At 28.3% G+C, this 23,136-nt stretch overlaps 1 protein-coding gene across 7 annotated transcripts in view; it reads right to left on the bottom strand.

Moving 5' to 3' along the window:
• LOC129919842 (rab11 family-interacting protein 3) overlaps positions 1–23,136 on the bottom strand; it is a 161,822-nt gene that overhangs the window by 97,628 nt on the left and 41,058 nt on the right. For all 7 annotated transcript variants that reach the window (XM_056000916.1, XM_056000918.1, XM_056000917.1 and 4 more), the window contains exons 3-5: positions 2,396–2,523; positions 2,141–2,324; positions 1,784–1,852 (exon numbers count right to left, since the gene is read on the bottom strand). In XM_056000916.1, coding sequence (XP_055856891.1) covers positions 1,784–1,852; positions 2,141–2,324; positions 2,396–2,504 — 362 coding nt within the window. In that variant the 5' untranslated portion in view covers positions 2,505–2,523. The remainder of the gene's footprint in view (positions 1–1,783; positions 1,853–2,140; positions 2,325–2,395; positions 2,524–23,136) is intronic.

Genomic DNA, 23,136 nt, shown 5'->3' with positions numbered 1-23,136 from the left:
AAAATTTAAAATGACTTTTTTCCAAACTTTTTCTAATAAAATATGAATTTATTTAAAAAAAATGTTTGGCCATAAATATTATCAGTTGAATTTCGAAGCAAAAAAGGTAAAATATATCACACTTTTGAAAAAAAAAAAAATGAAAAATTACTACAATTTCAATGATTTTTTTTTATTAAAACTGAATTTTTGCATTGAAATAATTAATTTTCTCAAAGACTGTGGTAAATAGGAACTTTAAATTTTTGCTATTTAACTTTCAACAGTAAGGGTTATTAAATGAATAAAAAATAATTTTATGTTTAGATGTTGAACTTTAAAAAAAAATAAGTTACATTTTTTTTCAAAACTTTTATTAAAAAAAGTTCTTCGAAAATGAAATACTTTTTAATTTTTTTCATAAACCGTAATACATATTGACATTTCCTTTTATAATTTGAAATCATAATAAATGCTGCCAAACAAATTTGAAAATAAATGCATTTTATATTACGAGCAAGTTTAAAAAACGACATATTAAAATTTTTTCAATAATTTTTTTTTTTTTTTTCAAAAATCTGAGTTCAATTACCATTCTTTCAAAAGCAGTTCCTTCAATTAACTTAATTTTAATTTAACATATATGACTAAGCTTCTAGCTTTTAAAAAATGTATATTTGAATATTGTAGGTGTTGCCGCTGTGTTCAAATATTTTTTTTTGTGTTTGAAGTCAATTAATAAGAAAATTGCATCTATCGCTTGAACTATGGAAGATTGTCCCTCACTCCCATATATTTTTTTTCCTTGAATTTCTTAGACAATCTTTTGGCATCAATTAATTTATGAAATTTAAGAAAAATTTTTGAAAAAAATTTGTTTTTGTTCACAAAAATCTTCAATTAAATTTAAAAAATCAAAACGGCAACACCGGCAATTTTTAATCAATAGACTTTAAAGTATTTTTACTTACCGACGTTTGAAAAAAAAGATCATCAAAATCTAAGCTGTTCGGCCGGGTTCCCTAATATTGCCAATTTTTAAGCTTTAGTTACTCCACTATTTTTGATATTATGGTTTCGTTTGCACTATGATGTTTAAAAATAAAAATTATATCAAATTCAGAGATTTGGGAGTTTTTAAGTCAAAATTGCATGGAGATTACATAGCTTGTTTAGAAACAAGAAAATACAAAATTGTCGTTTTTTTTTTTTCAAAATATGAATTATTACCTAAACACTTATTGAAATTTCTGTCAACAATTTTTTACACTTTAAATATTTTGTCTCCATAATTTTGTTTGCTAATTTTTCTTGAGGGATCACATTTGTAAATAAATCATTTAACTTTAACTGACAAATGTGCTATGCTAACACACCTGCGCCTGCATTATAGTTTTTGTTTTTATTTTAAGAGATCAACAAACTAAAATTTGAATTTAAAGGAAAATACAGAGAACAGAGATATTTAATAGCTTTTTTTTATAAAGCTTAAAGAATTGTTTGTAGAAATCTATTACATTTTCATATTAACACATATAAAAGTAAAAACAACAAGTGTAAATTGAGTAGAATTTTCATAGACAATTACTCACTCAAAATTCAATACAATCAAAAGAAAACAAACGCTCAAGAGAAACATAACTCCGAATAAACTAAGAGAACAATATTCGAATAAACTCAACTTATTCGAAATAAAAGTGAACACAAAATTTATTCACTCACAAAGAACAACACATTTACTTTACCATCATCATAAAACAAAAAATAAACACAACAAAAATACAAAAGGCATTTTATTTGTTACCTTGTGGGCGTTCTTCGGAGACTCATTCGTGCCCAGTTGTCTCTTGGAATGATATTGCGGTCTTCATCGCTAGAAATGGATATAAAAATAACATTTTTCTTCATGAAATGACTGTTAAGGAGGTTTTATCAACATTGTATAAATAAATTTTCACTTTGCAATGTTTTTTTTTTTCATTATTTTTGTTGTTGTTTTTCGTTAAAAATAGAAAAAAGTGAAATTAGTTTTAAAGTAAACGACCAAAAACTGCACGCAATTAAGTTTTAATTATATAAACAAAAAAAACGTTGCAAAGTGAAAATAAGTTTTATGGCGCCCAACAATTAAAAAATTGAAAGAAAAGAAATTTAAGTTTACCTAGGAGTTGAGTTTTCATGTGGTGCCAATTCGAGTTCAACACCACCAGCGGTATTTATGTTGTTATTGCCATCATTTAGGACGGTGCGTGCTAGACCACCAACACTGCTGCCACCTTCACCTTCTCCATAACCCTCAAAGGACTCACCCTCGGAAAGTGAGGAACACTGTGATTTCGGCACATCTGGAAAATATTAAACAAAATTTTGTTTCATTTGGGAAATTAACAAAATAAGAACAATATGACATTTATACCTGTACTTGGTGGACTTGATGGTGTTGGACTTGAATCACCAGAATCGGCTGTTGAAAATAGGAATGTTGGAGCATTTGCCGAACTTTTAATACTGGGCATTGGAGCCATGTTTGTTTTTGTTGAGAAACTAAAAAAAAAGATAAGAAAACAAATTTTTTAATAAGTAACATTGGATAAGAAAAGTTATAATCATTTTTTCAAAGGGGTACAAATATATGGAATTAACCATCATCGAACGATTTGGTGGTCACTGTGGTGTATGCGTAACATTTTTTTGCTATAGAAAAACTCAAACATTAATTTTTTATCACTGATTAAATAACTTATAAAAATTATTTTATTTCATCAGTTTCTTATTTTGTATACAACGTTTGTTCAGAATGCAAAATTCACAGAGTCAGATCAAAATACACAAATTTATAGTTGACCTCAGCGACAAACCAATTGCAAATAAAAGTCGAAGGCTATTTTCGACCTCTGGAAAAACATCTTTCTGAAGTAGGATGTTTTTTAGTTGCACGAGTTTCTATCAGTAAATTAGTTATACGAGTAGAATGAGAAAATGAAGCCCGTTTTTTTAAAGAAAAATTTGTAGGCCTGTTGAAAAAGTTGAAATAAAGTAAAAAAAAGAACTGATACAAATACGGGTAGTATCAAAATGATTCATTTGCACTTAAATTTTAAGTTTTGAAACAATTTTTTTTAACAAATAGAGTTAAAATAAATAGACAAACAATATCGTATGTTGGTTTAGCGAAAAAGAATTGAATACGATTTTTTTGACGAAAAAACCAATCAATTTTAATGAATTTTTAAGGCCACGTAAAGTTAAAATTATTTCCTCTATTGGCGGAAAGGTATCGTTAGGATTTTAGAGCAGTTTTAACCTGAAACGGTAATCCAAAAAAACAAAAAATAAAGCTTTCACCGGCAGACAAATTGAAACAATGAGCAGCTTTTTTCGGTTGAAAAATCATTTTTAATGTATTTCCCAATGCAGAATCTGAATCTTAGGTCGGTTTTGCGAAGAACCCCAAAATTTTTGATCAAATTGCAGAAAATGCAAAATTTTAAAGTTTTTCGTAATTTAGTCAAACATTTTGGGGTGTTTGAACAAAATGAACTTTAGGGACATAAAATTTTTTTGAAATTTTGGTTTTAGGCATAGATTTATAATTGCTACAAAATGGCAGACCAACTTTATTTTAAAACTTTTTTTTCAAAAATTTACTTACAACGGTTTTGAATTTTTTTTTTCTAAAAATGCATCTTTATAAAAGAAATTAAACTGCATACTTTTTTTGAAGCTCCATTTCATTTAAAGTTATTTTTTTTTTCATTTGAAAAACGAATTTTATTATTTTTTAATTTTCAAATACATTTACCAAATTTGTATATACCTACAAAAAGTCGTAAAATTTGTACCAATTGAAATTCTAAGAGCAAGTACGTGCGACCCAGTCGTGCATTTAATATTTTGAAGTGGATGGGCAATTGGCGGTCATGGGTGTAGATTTTTCCTGCGTTTGACTATCTTTCCTACAATTTCATCGAAATTGGTTCAGCAGTTTAGTTTTAACTGATTTTTTTTCGGTCTCCCCACTGTACGCACCACCCGCCGCACAGTGGGGCAGACCCATATAGTGTGGTGATATAAAGGTTATTTTTTAAACTAAAGCTATGCGAAAAAAAGATCACGAGTTCTAAACTTACTAGTAAAATTGCATATTTGTTTTGTTCAAAGTCTTTTTTATTTATGTTTATTCATGCGGTTGAAGTTGAGAGTTATTAGAGCAAAAATTCAGTTTTAAATAAGTAATAAAAAAGGGGTTCTTTTGTTTTTTTGTTTAAACTCAATATTATTTGAGAAAAAAATAAAATACAAATTTCTCGCATAGATAAAAGTATGTAAATTACTATTCTTTTGTAAAAAAAAAATTTAAAAAAATTTCTTATATTTAAAAGTTGAATGAGAATATAATGCATTTTTTGAAACGCATCTTAAAGTTTTTTTTCAAAATCTTCTGTCTAGGCAAATATTTAACAAGTCTAAAAATGGAGAAAGCATGATAAGCAATTTCTCTATAAGCCCATGTAAACACTTTTGCTAAATATTTGCCTAAAATATTTTTAATGAAATTTTGAACTTCAAAAAACGGTTTTTTTTAAAGAAAGTGCTTTGTTGTTTTTATTAAAATAAATTACAAAATCATTCTTTTTTGACAATCATGCACTGAACAATGTTTTTTTTTCTTTTTAAAAGTTGTTTTTTTTTTTTATTTTATTATAATAAAGTTTTTATATATCAAGTTTCGTGAAACAGTTTGATTTGTTATATAAAGTTAGTGCTTTAGTTTTTTACTTTTTTTTTATTAAAATATTTTTTAATTTAATTTATTTTTTTTTTCAATTAAAATTGATGCGGCTATAAGGTTTTTTAAAAAAAAGTCCCACCTTACAAAGCAAATTTGAAAAAAAAAAATAACTTGAACATCAAATTTGACAATTTTTTTCAAAGTTTTGACTTTGAAATTATATTTCACAAAAAGTATTCGCGAAAACTACTTTAATCAAAAAGCATTTGAAAGAATGGAAAATAAGCTTTCAAAAAAGCTATTGGACAGTATTCTATGTCTTTTTCTTGATTTTATGTATTTTTTTTTTTTAATTTAAGGTCAAATTTACAGAAAATTGCCCCTCCCACCGGAACGAGGGGTGATACAGCCCACTTCCCAAACAATTTTTTTCTAAGGTTAAACTGAAGAACTATTTCTTAAAATAAAGTTCACTTTTTATACAAAAAAAAAACATAATTCAAAATTATAGGTTTTTTCAAATGTATTAATATTTTGTCCCCTAACTTAATTTCCTGGAGAAAAATAAAAATTTTAATGGAAAAAAGTTCATAAAATTCAAGAAATAAAGTGACAAAAAATGTCTTATTATTAGTAGAAGTAATTAATATCACAAATCGACCTATTCTGCCCCACTGTGCGCTGTTTGGGAATTTTTGTTTACTAAAATATAATTGACCATCAAAAGTGTGCAACAAAAAAGGCCTGGCGGCACCCCTCCAAATTAGTAGAAATTGAATAAAATTAGGGGGTGGTGCAACAAATTTTGTTTCCAATTTTTTTATTCGGTCCCACTGTATTCTACTTGCAACCAACCAATTGAATTTTTTAATTTGAAGGTTTAACACAAAAAAAAAAGTGTGGGACCACAAAATGTCTCAAACACGATACCCGGTAATGAATTATTGTCATCTCACACTATGCAGCAATACTTGGTTACAAGATCTTGGTTAACCATGGTCTTGCAAGATAGGTACCTAAGTAAGTTTATAAGACTCTTCCCCAGCTTAAAACAATGAAATTACCTGGAAACTATCTCTATCTCATGAATATGTGTAACCATCAACCATTATTACTTTATGCTACTGCTGATTTTCTGAGATGTAGAAAAAATAACACAACAAATCAGCATCATCTCTTTGGTTTTAGCTGATTCCCTTTACCACAAAATGAATGCACAATTAGATGCAACAATACGTATAAATAATGTAGGTATCTATGTCTGTATACAAATTGTAATTATCATTGTTCTCTCGCATTAAACTAGCAACAGCAGCTCAGCGCCATGATTTAATGGAATTTTCTCAGGCGTCCGTCATCAGCGCCTTCATCATCTTCATCGTCACTATTAGGGATTTTTTTTTTTTTTTTGCTGAGTATAGAGTGGATCAGATAATGACTTCTTCACTAGAAACTTTAAAGAATACGTCTGCCATCTGCTAGTGGAAATGATTGCAAACAAGCAAAAAAAAAATTAATGCACACGTGCATCCTCTAGAAAAATATTCACAGTAGTTGAAGAGAAGAAACTAGTTGATGCACTCTGCATCAAGGTGATTTTCTTCTTAACTATCTACATCTTCAGAACAAAAAAAAAAAAAAGTTGAAGTAGCGCAGCTAAACAATCTCATCAGCATCATCGCACTATCAACGCAACGGTTCGATGATCTTCATTTCAGCTCAGAAATTGGTTTTAGTGTGAAGAAGAAGGTAAAGGTAGTTGAAGATTGAGGAGGCATTCTTAGAAGCTTCTTTATAAAAAGGTGAAGAAAGATAATTAACAATCTTGATTACTTTGGTTATAAGTTTGGATATAAGAACAAGGAAATAAATGGAATTCTTCTGGTTATAGAGTGTTTGGTCTTGAAAGAGTCCGCTAGGTTTAATATATTACCGTGCAGCTATAAAATAAATATTAAGATTTACCCCAAAGATAAAATGGTCTTTGAAAGAAGTTAGCGGTTAGAATGTACGACTATCATGACCGTGGCACTGCTTTTATGTTGTACGACCAGAAATTCTTTAGCTTTTCTTGAACTCTTTTTCAACTTGAGAACAAGATATGAAGAATTTTTGTATCTGATAAAGCTGTAAGCCGTTCATTTATCAGTTTTAAAATCTAAGGACTTATAAGGATTTTCTATACTTTGAATACAATTAATCAGAGAAAACAAAATTGGCAATTGACTTTGACCAGGACAAATCAATACCAAAATCGAAAGTTCACTTGCTCCAATTTTCTTCAAAAATAAATGACATTTAAGATAATTTTCTTGACAGCAAAATATCATTAACCTACTTGAAATATGTCACAAAATCGAGCACAATGCGATTACATATTATCTTGAAAGAAATAGAAAAAAAACCTAACTACAAATTGTTTTTCCACCATTACGCACATTCGTCACAACCAATGTCCTTAATTACTATGTCAACTTCGATTACTCGTTTACTTGTATTGTTAAGACACAATTGTGTATAAAAATATATCAAACGAGGTTAGCCGACACACCCAAGCAAAGACCCAACTAAAATTACAATTTTTCATTGAAAATATATGACTTCTAGATAATTGGAACTTTCCTATCCCCAAAAATAAATCTAAGAATAACCCTCAGTTTAAACGCGTGTCATGCATTCGTAAAGTAATAAAATATTTGTCAAGAAAAAGAACATTATTTTTGGTCACCTGTTGTTGTTTTTATTTTTATTATTTTGAAGTGAAAACTTCTTTAGTATCGTAGTGATTTGAAACAAGATGAAACGAAAACGCGACACGACTTCAACTTGTTATAACTTTTTTGTTTTAATAGATAGATGAATGAAATTTGTACTGTAGATAGGTAATTAAATAAGTTATAATTGTACAAAATTTCAATTAATTTCATATTCAAAATTCGGAGATAACGGTAAAAAGATGTTCTTTTCCAACACACGTTATATCTTTTGATCTAGTGCACATACAAATTTGATACGCATGCTGATAACATAACCTTTTATTTGATATATCACACATAACGGTACGTGCTCTACAAGTTACACAATCATAAATTGAAAAAATTGAAACATACCACAAAACACCTGTGTAGATCTTTTGGCGATGACCAGCTACCAGTGTAGGAAGTACCGTAATCTCAGCCTGGAAATTCGACATGGTTGACTTTAAAAAATTCTTACTTCTCTTGTAGACATCTTTGAAATAAGATTTACCTATGCATCATTAAACAAGGTGAAACAATAAGCTTTCACATGGAATAAAATTTTGTATAGGTTGTCAAACAAAAAAATTGAATTAATAGCATGAGAACAAAAAAATAAATGTTTTTTTTTGCTTTTTTTGATGAAATTTCATCGAGTTTAAAAAATTCTAGCTCTTTTTGTAGATGTCTCATAGACCTGATCGATATATATATTTTGAGCTTGGACAATAAGCTTTCAGATGATATAAAATTTATATAGGTTGTCATATAAAAAACATGGATTTGAAGGTGATAGAATAAAAATAGGGAGATTTTTTCTATTTTTTTTTTTTTTGCAAGAAAAATGATTTTTTAAGGTTTCACTTCTACCACGTGTGAATTGCACACATGATTTTTTTTTTTTTTTTACTCAATATCAAAGAGATAGCTATTTAAATTTTTCAAAAATAATGTAACATGTGTTTGTTTTCGGTACCAAGGTAACCCAAGTCCCGGTATTTTCCATGTTTCTTTAAGAAAGAAAATTACACTCCGTATTCATTGAATATGTTCACGTCTTCTTTCTCATTTTTTTTTTAACATAAAAAACGATGTTTCAAACTATAATTTTAGAGTAACAGTCAGTAATTTGGCTACTTCTCATAAACAAGCTAGATAAAACCATTTATGTCAAGTAAAAATATTTACATTCACATTTGAAAAAAATTAATAATGCAATTAATTGAAGTGAACTTGTCGTATGACATTTCATAAATTTGTTGTGAAATAATAAAAAAAAAAATCGTCACGACAAAATCACATTTTATAGGAAATCTGTTAATATTTTTCAAGGAGTGCTTACATATATGACTTTAAAAATTAACTCATGATTTCTTGTGATTAGCACAAAATTAATGACATTCGGTATATAGGATGCATTTAGCATGAAAACTATGAAACATTTGTTAAATTAAATATCTAAGGGGAAAACAAATAACAAAATATTAAAACTATTTTCCAAATACATTCACATCACAAAAAATTTAAAGAACTTATTCCACCCAGTTGACAATTCTCTCAACTAAAATTTGCTTCATCATTTTTTTATCACTTTTTTTTAAGCCTTTGATTTAAAAAAAAAAAAAAAACAGTACAAATTTCAAAAACTCGGTCGTTTTACTTATTCTCGGTTTTACTTGCCAAAATTGTCATATGACCAAAATTGAAAAGCTTGTTTTTTCAAGGTAAGCAAGGTCCTATACTTGAAATAATTGTATTTTTAACATTTTTTAACATTGCAGACAACGGCGTATACAAGGGGGGGGTCACGGGGTCATGACCCCCCCCCCCCCCCCCCCCAAGAACTCAAAACTTAAACAAAAAATTGTTATGTTATACTCAATTCCTTTAAGAAAGACCGTTTTCAAAATATTGAAGTTTTAGAACATGAACGAAAATGAAAAGTGAAAAAAATTTTTGGTACCTATTCAAACAACCTATTTTACCATTTTTTGGGGATGCGATCATATTTTTAGAGAATGCTATGCTGGATTAGGATTATTTTCATTAGTTCGATAATATTACAAATTGACAGACACTAAGTTGAGTTCTGCTGTAGAGTTTTGTGTAGATTTAAAATCCGTACAAGAATACATATTTAGAGCTTTAAAAAAAAAATTGAATTGGGTATGTAAAAAAAAAAATCATCATTAGAGCAACTTTCCCTATAAAAATAAACGGATTAATCCTCAAGAACTCATCGATTTTCATACATTACTCAATCTTCAATCGCGTTTTAAGGCAAACTATAATTTTAGTCTAGTGAATAGAGACATTTTACTATGAAGCAAATGGAAAAAATAGGGACAGGCTGAAATCTTGCAGAACTGAAGTTTTTTGAGGTTTGTTCAATTTTTGGCAAAAATCTCAGTTTTTACTATAACCTTTGTATATAAAAACTATAGTACTCTCATCGATTGACATTTTGTGTTTGTTTTCCAAACCGGCGGCGTCGCTGCGTTCGCCTAGATTTCGTGTGGATTTTGCAGAATAAAAATAGTACAGGAAAGATAGACTTTTTCGTGGAACGAAATACAGGACGGCTAAATTTTTCAAATCTAAAAGAGGGGTATTAGAAAAGCTTAAGTCCTGGTTTTCGGGACGCCACCCCCCTGGCGAAATCCGCCATTTTGGAAAACGCGAATCGCTCTATATCTCCAAAACTATGGGTCCTATAAAAATGGTTGTCTAACAAAAGTTATTGTAAATTTAATTATCTTTTTCCTTGTAGTACATTATTTTTCTGAGCGGGCAATAGTTTTGAGGTTATGTTGATTTAATTTATTTTTTTTTCGGTTTTTTTAAGATTTTATCATTCCTGGTATCAGTTACATAATTTTTTAAACAGTAAAAGTTATAGACCATCAAATTTCCAATAATTTGGTATATTTTTGAAAGTCGTGCAATGTATAAGTCGAAAGTTATTGATATCAAAACTATAATCTAAGTGCAGGAAAGTTAGTAAAAAAAACAGGCATTTTGTGGAACGAAATACAGGACGGCTGATTTTTTCAAATCTGAAAGAAGGGTATTAAAAAAACTTAAGCCCTGGTTTTCGGGACGCCAACCACCTGGCGAAATCCACCATTTTGAAAAACGTGAATTGGTCCATATCTACTACACTATTGGCTTGACCGAATAAGTTACTTAACCAAAGTTGTAGGTAATATAAATATCTTTTCTTGTGCATGCACTGTTTTTCAGCGAGGACAACGCTTTTGAGGTTATGTTGTTTTATTTTTTCGGTTTTATATTTAATTTTTCTCAGTCTCTATGATAGAAACATAAGCACCATTAAAGTTGTAGAACATCAAATTTCCATTAATTTGGTATACTTTTGAAGATTATATGACTTTTAAACCAAAGATACGAAACTTTAAGAGCAATCTCTCTCAATATTTTCAAAAAATATACCCACTAATATGTTTTTGCATAAGGTATGAAAAAAGGCTAAATCGTGTACGTTCTGTCAAAACAAGAAAAATATGATATGAGAGGGATTTATTTAGGTGGGTAATGGTAAGACTTACAATATTGTGGTACACATATTTTGTTTTAAGTCAAACATCCAACTTTTATTCTATCATAGAGACTGAGAAAAATTAAAAAAAAAAACGAAAAAATAAAAAAATAAAACAACATAACCTCAAATGTGTTGTCCTCGCTGAAAAACAAAGAATGCACAAGGAATTATATTTATATTACCTACAACTTTGGCTAAGTAACTTATTCGGTCAAGCCAATAGTGTAGTAGATATGGACCAATTCACGTTTTTCAAAATGGCGGATTTCGCCAGGTGGTTGGCGTCCCGAAAACCAGGGCTTAAGTTTTTTTAATACCCTTCTTTCAGATTTGAAAAAATCAGCCGTCGTGTATATCGTTCAACAAAATGCCTGTTTTTTTTACTAACTTTCCTGCACTTAGATTACAGTTTTTAGATCAATAACTTTCAACTTATACATCGAATGACTTTCAAAAATATACCGAATTATTAAAAACTTGATGGTCCATAAATTTTACAGTTTAAAAAATTATGTAACTAATACCGGGAATGATAAAATCTTAAAGAAACCGAAAAAAAAATAAATTAAATCAACATAACCTCAAAACTATTGCCCGCTCAGAAAAATAATGTACTACAAAGAAAAAGATAATTAAATTTCCAATAACTTTGATCATATAATCATTTGTATAAGACCCACAGTTTTTGAGATATAGAGCAATTCGCGTTTTTCAAAATGGCGGATTTCGCCAGGGGGATAGAGTCCCGAAAACCAGGACTTAAGCTTTTCTAATACCCCTCTTTCAGATTTGAAAAATTCAGCCGTCCTGTATTTCGTTCCACAAAATGCCTGTTTTTTTACTAACTTTCCTGTACTAAAAGGGGAAAACAAAAATTTGTCTACTTTTTTTTTGCTATTTTTTAGAGGAGCGGGAAAAATTTGTTTACTTTTTTTTGCTTCATTTTTTTAGTTTTATTTTTATTCTTCGTTTGTTTATTTTTTTTTTGCTTTCTGTTTATGATTATGCATGTGTGCTTATGACCTTGTGTCTTTATAGAGTTTTGGGTGTAGATGTGTGTTTCCTTAAAATTTAATTTTGAAACTTTTTCGTATTTTTTGATATTGAGGAAAATCGTTCAAGTCCTTCTTTTTCAATATGTGAAGTTTTAAGAACATTTTATATAAGTATAAAAAAATGATAGACGTCTCATTTGAAAGGTACAATCTTAAAAGTGAACAAAAGGAAAGTGATTTTTAAAAATTCGACCATTTGATAGGGCAAATAGGGTAAAACGACATGGTACAAAAAAATGCATTTCTTAAACGGAAAGTCCTAGAGAGTTGATTTTTTTTCTAATCGATAGACAAATTTGTTTCAAGAATGGCACAAGTTTTGAAAAAATTCTAAAAAATTTCAATACAGAGTTATAAACTGTTTTTTAAAACCTAAGCATGAGGTAGACCTTTGAAAAAGTAGTTATTATGGGTTAGGAAATTTTTTTATAGAAATTTTAGGTATACCATTGGAAAGTTTAAGAAAAAAAAAATTAGGCGTCTAAAAGGAATTTTTTTCTTAAGCCCTAATTTTCGAGATATGAATTTTCGAAAAATACCTGTTTTTTAAGGGTATTTTTGAGTGGTTTTATATTTTTAAAAATGTTTTTAAGCTTTCCAAAAATCTCAAACTTACAGGACTTATTGGTATTACTAACGTTCATGCATGTGAAAAAAATTGGATTTCTAAAATGGTTTTTGAGTGAATAACGTGAAGAACAATTTTTTTGTCTCAACATTTTTAACAGTTTTCATCCCTTTTTTTATGCATATATTTTTTATTTTGATACATAGATGGATAAAATCTGCAGAGTTAATAAAAAATTTGAAGGACTATATATGCCTGCTTTTCAATTTTAATCAATTTCTTAGTCAAAATTCAGAGATAACCGTAAAAAGATATCGTAATCTCAGTTTTACATTTCGACATGGTTTACATTAAAAAAAATGATACTTTGAAGAAATATTAGGCTTTGAGATGGTATAATTTGTTTGTAAACTTTTCAAATAGGTTAAAAAGGTTCAAAATGAAAAGAAAGGTATTTTTTGCGCCTTTTTTTGGTAAAAAAGTGATAATTTTTTCCACGCTCCACAGTACAGATAAATATAATTAAAGTCTTAATCTTAAGCTTAAATATCATACAATGAGATGGTTTTATCATTTCCACGGAAAAAAACCGTTACAAAGTGCGCTTTTTGATATATGGTTACCACATTGGAAATTTATTTTTAGGTTTAATGTTTAAATTGTTTGGTAAATATTTTTAATATGTGATAAATTTCGTTTTTTAAACGAATAATATACATAATAAAACTGTCAAGTTAAACTTTTAAAACGTAACAAACTTTGAGCGTTTTTATGCACAATAATGCATAAGGGGCATTTCACGTGAAACCAGCAGCTAAAAATGTCGTGGGTCGTCAAATTTGTTCATATTTGGTATATGTATTCCTCAATCGAATTAAAAAATACATCTGGAAGGATTTTGAATTTTAAGCCTTGATAGCGGAGTTATGGGCTTCTAAAGTTTTGGAAAAATGTGGGAAGAGTTTATTTGAAAAATTTATATAAATTAAACGAAGGGGTAGCAAAATTATTTTAATGATGGATCATATGCAAAATTAGACGTGCTTTTCAAATATGAAATCTAAACCGGAAATAGATTTATTTTTTCGAGAGAAAACCGGAAGATGGCACTTCAAATCCAAATTTAAGAAACTTCGACCATTTTGATATTTTTTTAAATAGTCTTAAAATAAAGCTTATACAATTTAGAAACTACATGACAAATTTCAGAGTGGGATTTGAAGTCGTTTAGAAGATACATAGGTTTTAGTGAGGGGTCTTCGTGCATGTAAAACCGGAAGTACCCAGTTTTCTCTGCTCTGACCCAGCAGTTTGTACCACCCCCAAATTTTTTTTTGCCCATTCGATAGAGCATTGGCTGAATATCATTATCCTGATTTTTCGCACTCGCGAAATTCACCTTTCAGCCGCCATCTTGGATTTTAGTTTTTGTTGAATATCTCGATTTCTATTTATCCTACATAAAAGTTGTGTACACAAGAAACGTAGGAAATGAAATTTCGCGTCTTTTATGTTAAGAAAACTTTTTCGATATTCTTAATATTAAAAAAGTTGCAAGCCAAAAAAGAAAAAAAAAAACGAAAAAAATGACAATTTTAAAGTTTTGAGCACTTTTTATCAAAATTATGAAAAAAGGTCCTGAATTTTCTCTTGTAACAAATCTCTAAAATACTTACAAATCATTTAAAATTCAATATTTGGTAAAAAAAAAATTAAGAAAAAAGTAAAGATAAAAACACAAACAAAGAAGAGCATTTTTTAACAAAAAAAGTTTAATAACGTTTGTGTTTATAGCGTTAAAAGAAAAAGTTGTATAGGAGAGTTGTAGAGAATTTTAAGGTGAATAATCTTTTCTCGGAAGGTTTTTTCATAATTTTGATAAAAAGTGCTCAAAACTTTAAAATTGTCATTTTTTTCGTTTTTTTTTTTCTTTTTTGGCTTGCAACTTTTTTAATATTAAGAATATCGAAAAAGTTTTCTTAACATAAAAGACGCGAAATTTCATTTCCTACGTTTCTTGTGTACACAACTTTTATGTAGGATAAATAGAAATCGAGATATTCAACAAAAACTAAAATCCAAGATGGCGGCTGAAAGGTGAATTTCGCGAGTGCGAAAAATCAGGATAATGATATTCAGCCAATGCTCTATCGAATGGGCAAAAAAAAATTTGGGGGTGGTACAAACTGCTGGGTCAGAGCAGAGAAAACTGGGTACTTCCGGTTTTACATGCACGAAGACCCCTCACTAAAACCTATGTATCTTCTAAACGACTTCAAATCCCACTCTGAAATTTGTCATGTAGTTTCTAAATTGTATAAGCTTTATTTTAAGACTATTTAAAAAAATATCAAAATGGTCGAAGTTTCTTAAATTTGGATTTGAAGTGCCATCTTCCGGTTTTCTCTCGAAAAAATAAATCTATTTCCGGTTTAGATTTCATATTTGAAAAGCACGTCTAATTTTGCATATGATCCATCATTAAAATAATTTTGCTACCCCTTCGTTTAATTTATATAAATTTTTCAAATAAACTCTTCCCACATTTTTCCAAAACTTTAGAAGCCCATAACTCCGCTATCAAGGCTTAAAATTCAAAATCCTTCCAGATGTATTTTTTAATTCGATTGAGGAATACATATACCAAATATGAACAAATTTGGCGACCCACCACATTTTTCGCTGCTGGTTTCACGTGAAATGCCCCATAATTTATAAATCATTTTCCTCTGAAAATTGAAAATAAAATGGTATAAAACCATTTATTACAATTAAAATAAAACCATGTTCCTTAATTTTTTAAATGAAGACAATAACAACATGAATTTAAAAATTCTATTTCATACATCAATATACAAAACTTTATTTTTACATCAGCGGCAATCATGGCGATAGGTTTTTATTTTTCAATCCCTTGCTTCATTTTTTGCTTCAAAAGGCATAAAATTTAAAAATTCGCACACATTTACAAAACCATAATTTTTTATATTCATTTATTATTTTATATTTTTTTATAAATCAGCTGGTAATGTCAAACCAGTTTTGTTTTCTTTCTTTATTCTGTATCCCCCCTACTTTTGAATTTTGTTCTATTCCTTCATTGCCTCCGTATCTTTCCCCTTTTTTATGTGGAATCCATTCACAGAATCTGCGAAATGAGCACTTGTGTCTAAACCGTACGGCGGCGCTAGTGTATTTTTTCCCCGTGAGATTACTATGGTTTTCATATACAAAGCTATAACTACATAATTGAATCATCTGAGAATATTCGGAAAGCATTGATATTTCATAAATAAGTACATTTTTACATTTTGAAAAATGCCTTTTTGTGATTTTCTCGGCTTCCGTTTGTTGTAGAAAAGATTGTTTTGTCTTGTTTTGTAGAAAAAATCATTCTCTATTTTTTTTTTAATTAAAAAACTTTTTTTTTTAATTAAAAAACTTTTTTTTTTGTAATGTTTCCGTATAAAAAGTTTTCAACGAAAAAATGAAGGTAAAATTTTCGGAGATAGTCGTCAATATTACATTTTTTTCTCGATTAAGGTTCATCTAACCGAAAAAATCTTATCATAATTTTTGTACAAATCTAAATTTATATTTATATTATGTTTTTTTTTTTTGCACGCCCAAAACTGTTTAAGTTATAACGAGAAAAAATTCACGACCACCCCGAAAATTTTACATTTTTGTGTCACTTCTAATACGAAAACAATACAACAAAAAATTATTTAAAACAAAAATTAGACAATTAATTTTTAATTTTGTCTGTACTGAGGTAATTTATTCAAAAATTATCTTTTGAGGTGTAATAGCACCGTGTAGACACGAAACCGAATGTCATTTTCATCAGTATATGTATAAAACAAAGAAGAAACTTTATTTTCTTTTAAGTTTTTTCTTAGCTCGATTTGGTGTATCAAACTCCAAACTAAATTTTTTCATTCAATTTAAAAACAAAATTAAAAAACAAAATTATTTTCAAATGCGATTCGTTTGCCTGAGGTTAAGAAGACTTTTAATTCAAAAGTGACCACTGTTTATTACATAAAAAAAGATTTTATTTTTTATTGTAACTTTTAAAATTACTTTATGCTAGCGGAAAAAATATATACATATGTAGTTGCTTTTAGGCAAATTATTCAATGGCAGCAAATGATTCACATTCCGTTTTTGTTCGATTCAACTATCACATTTTCCACCTATCAAAATTGTTGTGCCAAAAATTTTGGCATGACCCCCCCCCCAAGAAGTAAACCTGTATACGCCCCTGATTGCAGAATTCTGTAAAATCATCTCTTTGAGAATTTGTCATTTTTAAAATGCGTACTAATTTTTGTTTTATAAATGAATAAATTTCAAAATATTAAAAAAAGGTTTTTAAAATAAAGCATTTCCGAAAATAATTAAAAATGTATTAATTTATCAAATAAAGATGATTATTCAAAAATTTGAATAAGAAAAAGAATATTTTGTATCAAACAACATCGGTTCCAATTAGTTTACATATTTTATTTGAAAGAAAGTCAGTATATGGAATTCAAAAACTATTTGCGACTCTTAAATAAAATAAAAATTAGGAAAGTACCAATCTTGAATTACATTAATGAGGTGTATTTTTCTTTAGCCAGTGCATATGCTATAAAAAAAAAACAGAATCGGCAGAATTTTTTTGTTCAAATATAATGCTGGCAGAATTTTGAAAAGCAGAACTTTAAAAAGCAGGATTTTGAAAAACAGAATAGAAAAAAGCAGAATTTTGAAAAACAGAATTTTCGTTAAAAAAGCAGAATTTTGAAACCAGAATTTTGACCCGATCCCTTTAATTGCATGAAAAAATTTTTTTTTTTTTTTTTCAAAATGCAAAAAATTATAAAAAAAGCATCTCTAAATTTGCTTAAATTTTTTTTTCCGAAAAATTGCGTTACTGAATTGCATATTGAGTTATTTTGAACCTCAAAACGTTTAAAAAAATTTTTTAATTTTAAAAAGAAATTTTATATTATTTTTTCAAGTTCTTGTTAAATATCTTATAAAATTAAATTTAAAATATACTTGAATAAATTTTAACATAAATAGCTTCAATATTATTAGCTGCTTTTTCCATAAGAGCAAGTAAGTGCGAGCCGCCAGTCGTGCATTAATTTTTTTTTGTCAAGTTAATATTTCGTTAATAGATTTTTTTTTATTCGGTATTATAGGGTGACTTACGGCCCAGCCCTATAAAAAATATTAATTTATCCGAGTTTACAAATTTGCATCTCCACTATTTTTCTTTGCATTTTACGCATTTTTTTTTTTTTAAGTCTGGATACATAAAATTTTTCTCACACTTTATAATTTAAAGCACTTCATGTCTATGAAAAAGCTTGTTTTCACTGCAGCCTAAATGAGATAATTTCGCAACCGCCTTTCAATTTCTTGTAATATGGAATCTTTTAAAAAGATTTTTTTAAAGTTTCAGTGAATAATTTTATTTTTTCTAAATTAATGTTTAGAAAATTGATGGTTGAATTATTTTCAAACCAAAATTTTCCTTAGGATGGCATAAAATGTTTTAACTACACCGAAAAAAAAACCAATATCAATTTAACATTTTTTTAAATATCAAAATAACATTTATTAAATATCAGCTAAAAATGCTGTATTAAATGTGTTTTATGATTTTTAAAATGTTAAAACAACATTTTTATTATCAGGGTGATATTTAAATGTCACATTTTGGAAATTTTTTTTGATATTTTATTATCATTTTTTTATATCAATTTCTAATTCCAAATTATTGAAAAATATTAAATAAAAAATTCTTAATGTGTACTAATTTAAAGGCGCTTTGTGTTTTTTCGAAGTAAAATGTATGATTTACTGAGAAAATTTGATCGGCACTAAGATTTAACTTCACATAGTTTGGGAAAAAATAACAAAACAAATTTATCACCTATAATAGAAAAAATAATATCACAACTATTTTGTAAAGAATATTCCTTTTCAGTAATGTTTTTAAAAAAGAAAGAAAATTCTTAAAATAATAAAAATAATAAAAATGAAAAGAAAAGAAATAGGTTTCATTATAATAAACTAAAACGTAAAATCTAGTCAACATTGATATTTTAATTGCCAAAGGTAAATTTTCACTATCCACTTAAACTTAAAAAAATGTCAAAATGTTATTTTAATTGTCAAAGTGAAATTTTCACTATCCCACTTGAAATTAAAAAATGTCAAAATGATATGATAAAATATCAAAATTGATATTTTAATTGTTGGACGACTTTTGTCACTGAAAAATGTTAATTTGATAGCTGTTATTATCAAATTTTTTTTCGGTGTATTACCTAATATTTATCAGTAGTTTTTTTTTAATAAATGAGTGTTTACAAAATAATTTAAAATAGTGTACCTATTTACTTGTAACATCATAATTTCAAAAATTGTTTAAGCTACTTTTAAAAAAGTTTTAGAATTCTGTAGCGTTTTTTTTTTATAAGAACCTTGTATTACGAAATTGTATACGAAAATTTAACATTTTAATCAACTTAAGCCATAGATATTTCCCAGTTGGACAGCCGCTTTTCATGGTATGCCTTAAGTTTGCAAAATTCAATCTATGTCATAGATTTTCCCAGGTCTAATTTTGAAATGATTAAAAACTTTTACTTATGAAATCGATATAATGGCTTTAAATTAATTTTCCAGTTAAATCACTTACTTTTGGTTACATATTATCCCGATAAACCTTACTTTTAAGGCGAAAAACAGCTGTGTATTTATAATTATTTCGCTCCAGACCCACAAAAAATAACTGTTATATTTTATTCTAATGAATTAAATAAAAACCAATGGTTGGAATTAATCTACCATATATTTGTCTCCTTATTCATAAAATAAATAAAAAATAATATTCTTTACATAATCTTAAAAAGAATCAAATAAAGTTGTCCTTATCAGTGGCGTAGATAGGGGGGGGGATCAGGGGGATATATCCCCCCCATTGGAATCGATAAATTGTACAGTATAACCAGTCATGAACAAATAAGTTGAAGAAACGCACTCTGAAAAAAACGCTATGGATTTCAAGTTCTTGATTAGCTTAAAGGTTATAAATATGGTTTACCAACTATCGTTGCCATTAAGTCGGTGTTTCAAAGAGTGAGTTTAGACTTGGTCTAAGCTATTGAGCTCGCCAAAGATTGAAGGGATCAACTAAAAATTAAACGGGCAGAAGACGACTCATTTTCGAAAATGTTTGTAGTTTCGAAAAAATAGCTGAAGTCCTTGACATAGGCGTTAAACATAAGAGAATAGGGAAGCGACAAAAGAATCATTCGAACCCTTCGATTCAAAGAACAGAAAATAATATTTTCGTGTTACTGTTGTCAATCTTTTCCTCGATTTCTATGTAATGGACCTCGGAGAAAAATGTACAAACCATGAAAACATACTAGAAGGGTTTTCGGTTCTGTCAAAGGATTCTTCGTCTGAAATAGACAAAGCAGCTAAAGAGTTTAATGAAACTGTTTAGTTTTACCACACATTTGGCTCAAGGACCATCTTCTATTCTTCCACAGAGAAAACTAGACCACGTAAAATAGAACAAACACAATAAGATTTCCTTATGGTTTTCATCCAAAAAGTAAATATTATTTAAGCAATCGGGTTTTCCTTATTCTTTTGAAATATGTACTTTTGTAGCGTTTTGCAAAGAAAAAAAAAATAACATCATGTCGGGGATCGAACTAAAGACCTTAACTCTCTAGTAGCACATCTTCCACCTATACCAACTCAGTATAGAAATATTGGTCACAATTTTTGTTCTAGTGCCAAGTTGAAAAATTCGAAATTATGAAATTTTTACTAAAATTTTAAAAAGATTTTCTCCATGAAAATAATATTTAATAATTAATTGTTGATTTTAATAAAGTTTTTTTATGAAACAGTTTAATAAGAAAATCTGTTAGTTTTAAGGTGGTCCTGGTCATATTTTTCTCTGTGTGAAGAATTAAAAACTCAGAAAAGATATTTGACCAGAAGGAATAATACTTCCTTTATGAAAGCGCTCGATAGGTGCCCCGAAAAAAGTTTTCCTAACATTTTATTAAAGATATAAGCTACACTGCTGGTTTCAACGTCAACTACCTAAAAACTTTATCCAATTTAAAGAGAATAAAAACAATACAGAGAAGCATTATTAAAACGTAAAAAAAAATTTGCGGACTAGATCTATCCCCCCCCCCCTTAGCGAAAAGCTATATACGCCACTGGTCCTTATGATTATTTCGCGGAGTGTATAGAAACACACAGCTTTATTTTTTTTTTTTTTTTTCATAAAAATCACTTTTTTAATCCAAGAGAGAACAAACTTTTTTGATTTAAATAATCTTAGGTTTTAAATAATTTTTAGCTTAGGTATAGCCTTTTTTCACTAGAGCCCAAATGAGGTAATTTTCCAAATTATCCCATTTCGAATGTCTAATCGCATAAAAAAAAAGGTAAATTTGAACTGACCTAATTTGTGAAATTTTCTCATTTGGGCTGTAGTCAAAACAGGCTACTAGGAAACTCAACAGTTTCTTATTTAAATATTTTAACAATTAAACATAGTTTATTTTTCATAGGAGCCTCAATCAAGTGATGTAGATTGTATGGATTAGATGGCAATGGCCTAAAAAAAACAAAATACACGCGATATACCAGGGGTAACAAATTTGCATCAAAATGCAACCACATAATTTTAAAATAAAATCGAATAACATCCTAGTGGGGAATATGCGTGTTGCAGATACCTGCGTTTACTTCCGTATATAAACTACTACTGGCAAGGAAGCCGGATATAATGTTGAATATTGAATTACATTTCCCATGATGGATTGTTTCACTGTTATTTTCTTTTGTCTTTTTCATATGAAAATTTCTTTTTTTTTTTCATTCTGTATCTTTAATAAATGGGGAGAATATTATTTTGCATTTCGAAAGAAATTAACATTGTATCGGGTATTCATTGTGTCTTGGTTGATTCAATTTCAATATGTAAGAAGGAAAAGGAAATGTATTTTCAATATGTGAACATTAAGATAAAAATCAGTTGCGCAAATTGGTGATTTAGCCGACATATCATAGGCGATTTATTTGATTGATGTAATCGAGCAGTAGAAATAAACTTATAAAATTTATTTTTGTTTCTTTATGGCAGGCGCTTGAACAACCAACATTGAAGAATAAGAGTCAGTCCTTGGCACCATTTGTAAAACTGTTTGCATGTAAAAATAAACTTAAGTTCATTCATGTATCGGAATTGCCATGAAGCTAAACGTGTGCATGGGAACTAGAACATGAAATTAGGATAAGCTGGAAAAATCCAAAAGCGTCAAGTGTTTAAATGCGATTGTGAAAATTTATGATCTGCGTCAATATGTGTAATAAAAGACATTACAGTTTTGGTGGCCAAATTATTCATTTTCATTAATTATGGAAATTTTATCTTTTACAAAAATCCTTTTTCGGTTTTGTGCCAATGGAGAAGGAGATGTTAAACAATATCTGAAAGTAGGTGTTAATTCAAATGTAGAACAGATCGAAAATATTTTAAGACGTTAAGGGAAGTGTAACTAATCCACAATAGGTTATACGAACATGTGCATCTGTTATAAAATTGAAGTATTGAAATCGTTATCCCAAATTTTCGGAAAAACATGAACATGAACATGAACATGAGCCGTTAAATTCAAATATGTTCCAACAGTAAAAATTTGCCGAATAATTTCTATTAAATTATTCTTTATCAACTACTTTGTTTCTTAGTTTACTAATATGTTATTAGTTTGGAGGATGATACAACGTTCTATAATAACAATAGTTTATAGTCAAAATTGTTGCTGTATCCAACAATTTTTTGTTTTTATGTGGTTATACAGTTCCTGAAATAAAATCACATTTCTAAAAATTAGAATGGATATGTATTGGATAGGCTCTTTTTCGTAAAACTCGTAAAAGATAGGTTTTCGAGATATGATTTTTAACATTCTTTCTCGTTTATTCCAAGTATGGGCCATATCTTTTACAAAAAATCTTAACAGACAAAAAAGTTTAAATTTCAAATACTCCAAAGATTTTGAGTAAGAAATTTTTTGTCTAAAAAAAAAACAAATAATTTTTTAGCCCAGTAAAAATAGACGAAAAATTGTCAGAGAATGGAAAAAATTTGTAACAGGCTGATTTTTGTTAAAAAGGTTATTTTAATATTTCTGTCTAATTTATTCAGTATTCAGATGGTGAAATTTTTTTGTTCAAGTCGTTTTTTTATTTCTCAATATATATAAGTATGCATGAAAAAAAAAAAAACGAGAAAAAACTTAAAAAAGACGAAAACCGACTAATAAATATATTTTAGAGTTTAACGGGGTAAATTCAAAAGAAAATTTTCACAGCATTTACTATATTAGGATAGGAGAACTACGAGTAGTGACGACATTTTGTTAGCTAATAGAAATAGACCAGGGTCGGTAATT

The sequence above is a fragment of the Episyrphus balteatus genome, chromosome 4 (genome assembly GCF_945859705.1).
Source record: "Episyrphus balteatus chromosome 4, idEpiBalt1.1, whole genome shotgun sequence".
Classification (NCBI taxonomy): Eukaryota; Metazoa; Arthropoda; class Insecta; order Diptera; family Syrphidae; genus Episyrphus; species Episyrphus balteatus.
This window is presented reverse-complemented; position numbering and strand designations above follow the sequence as displayed.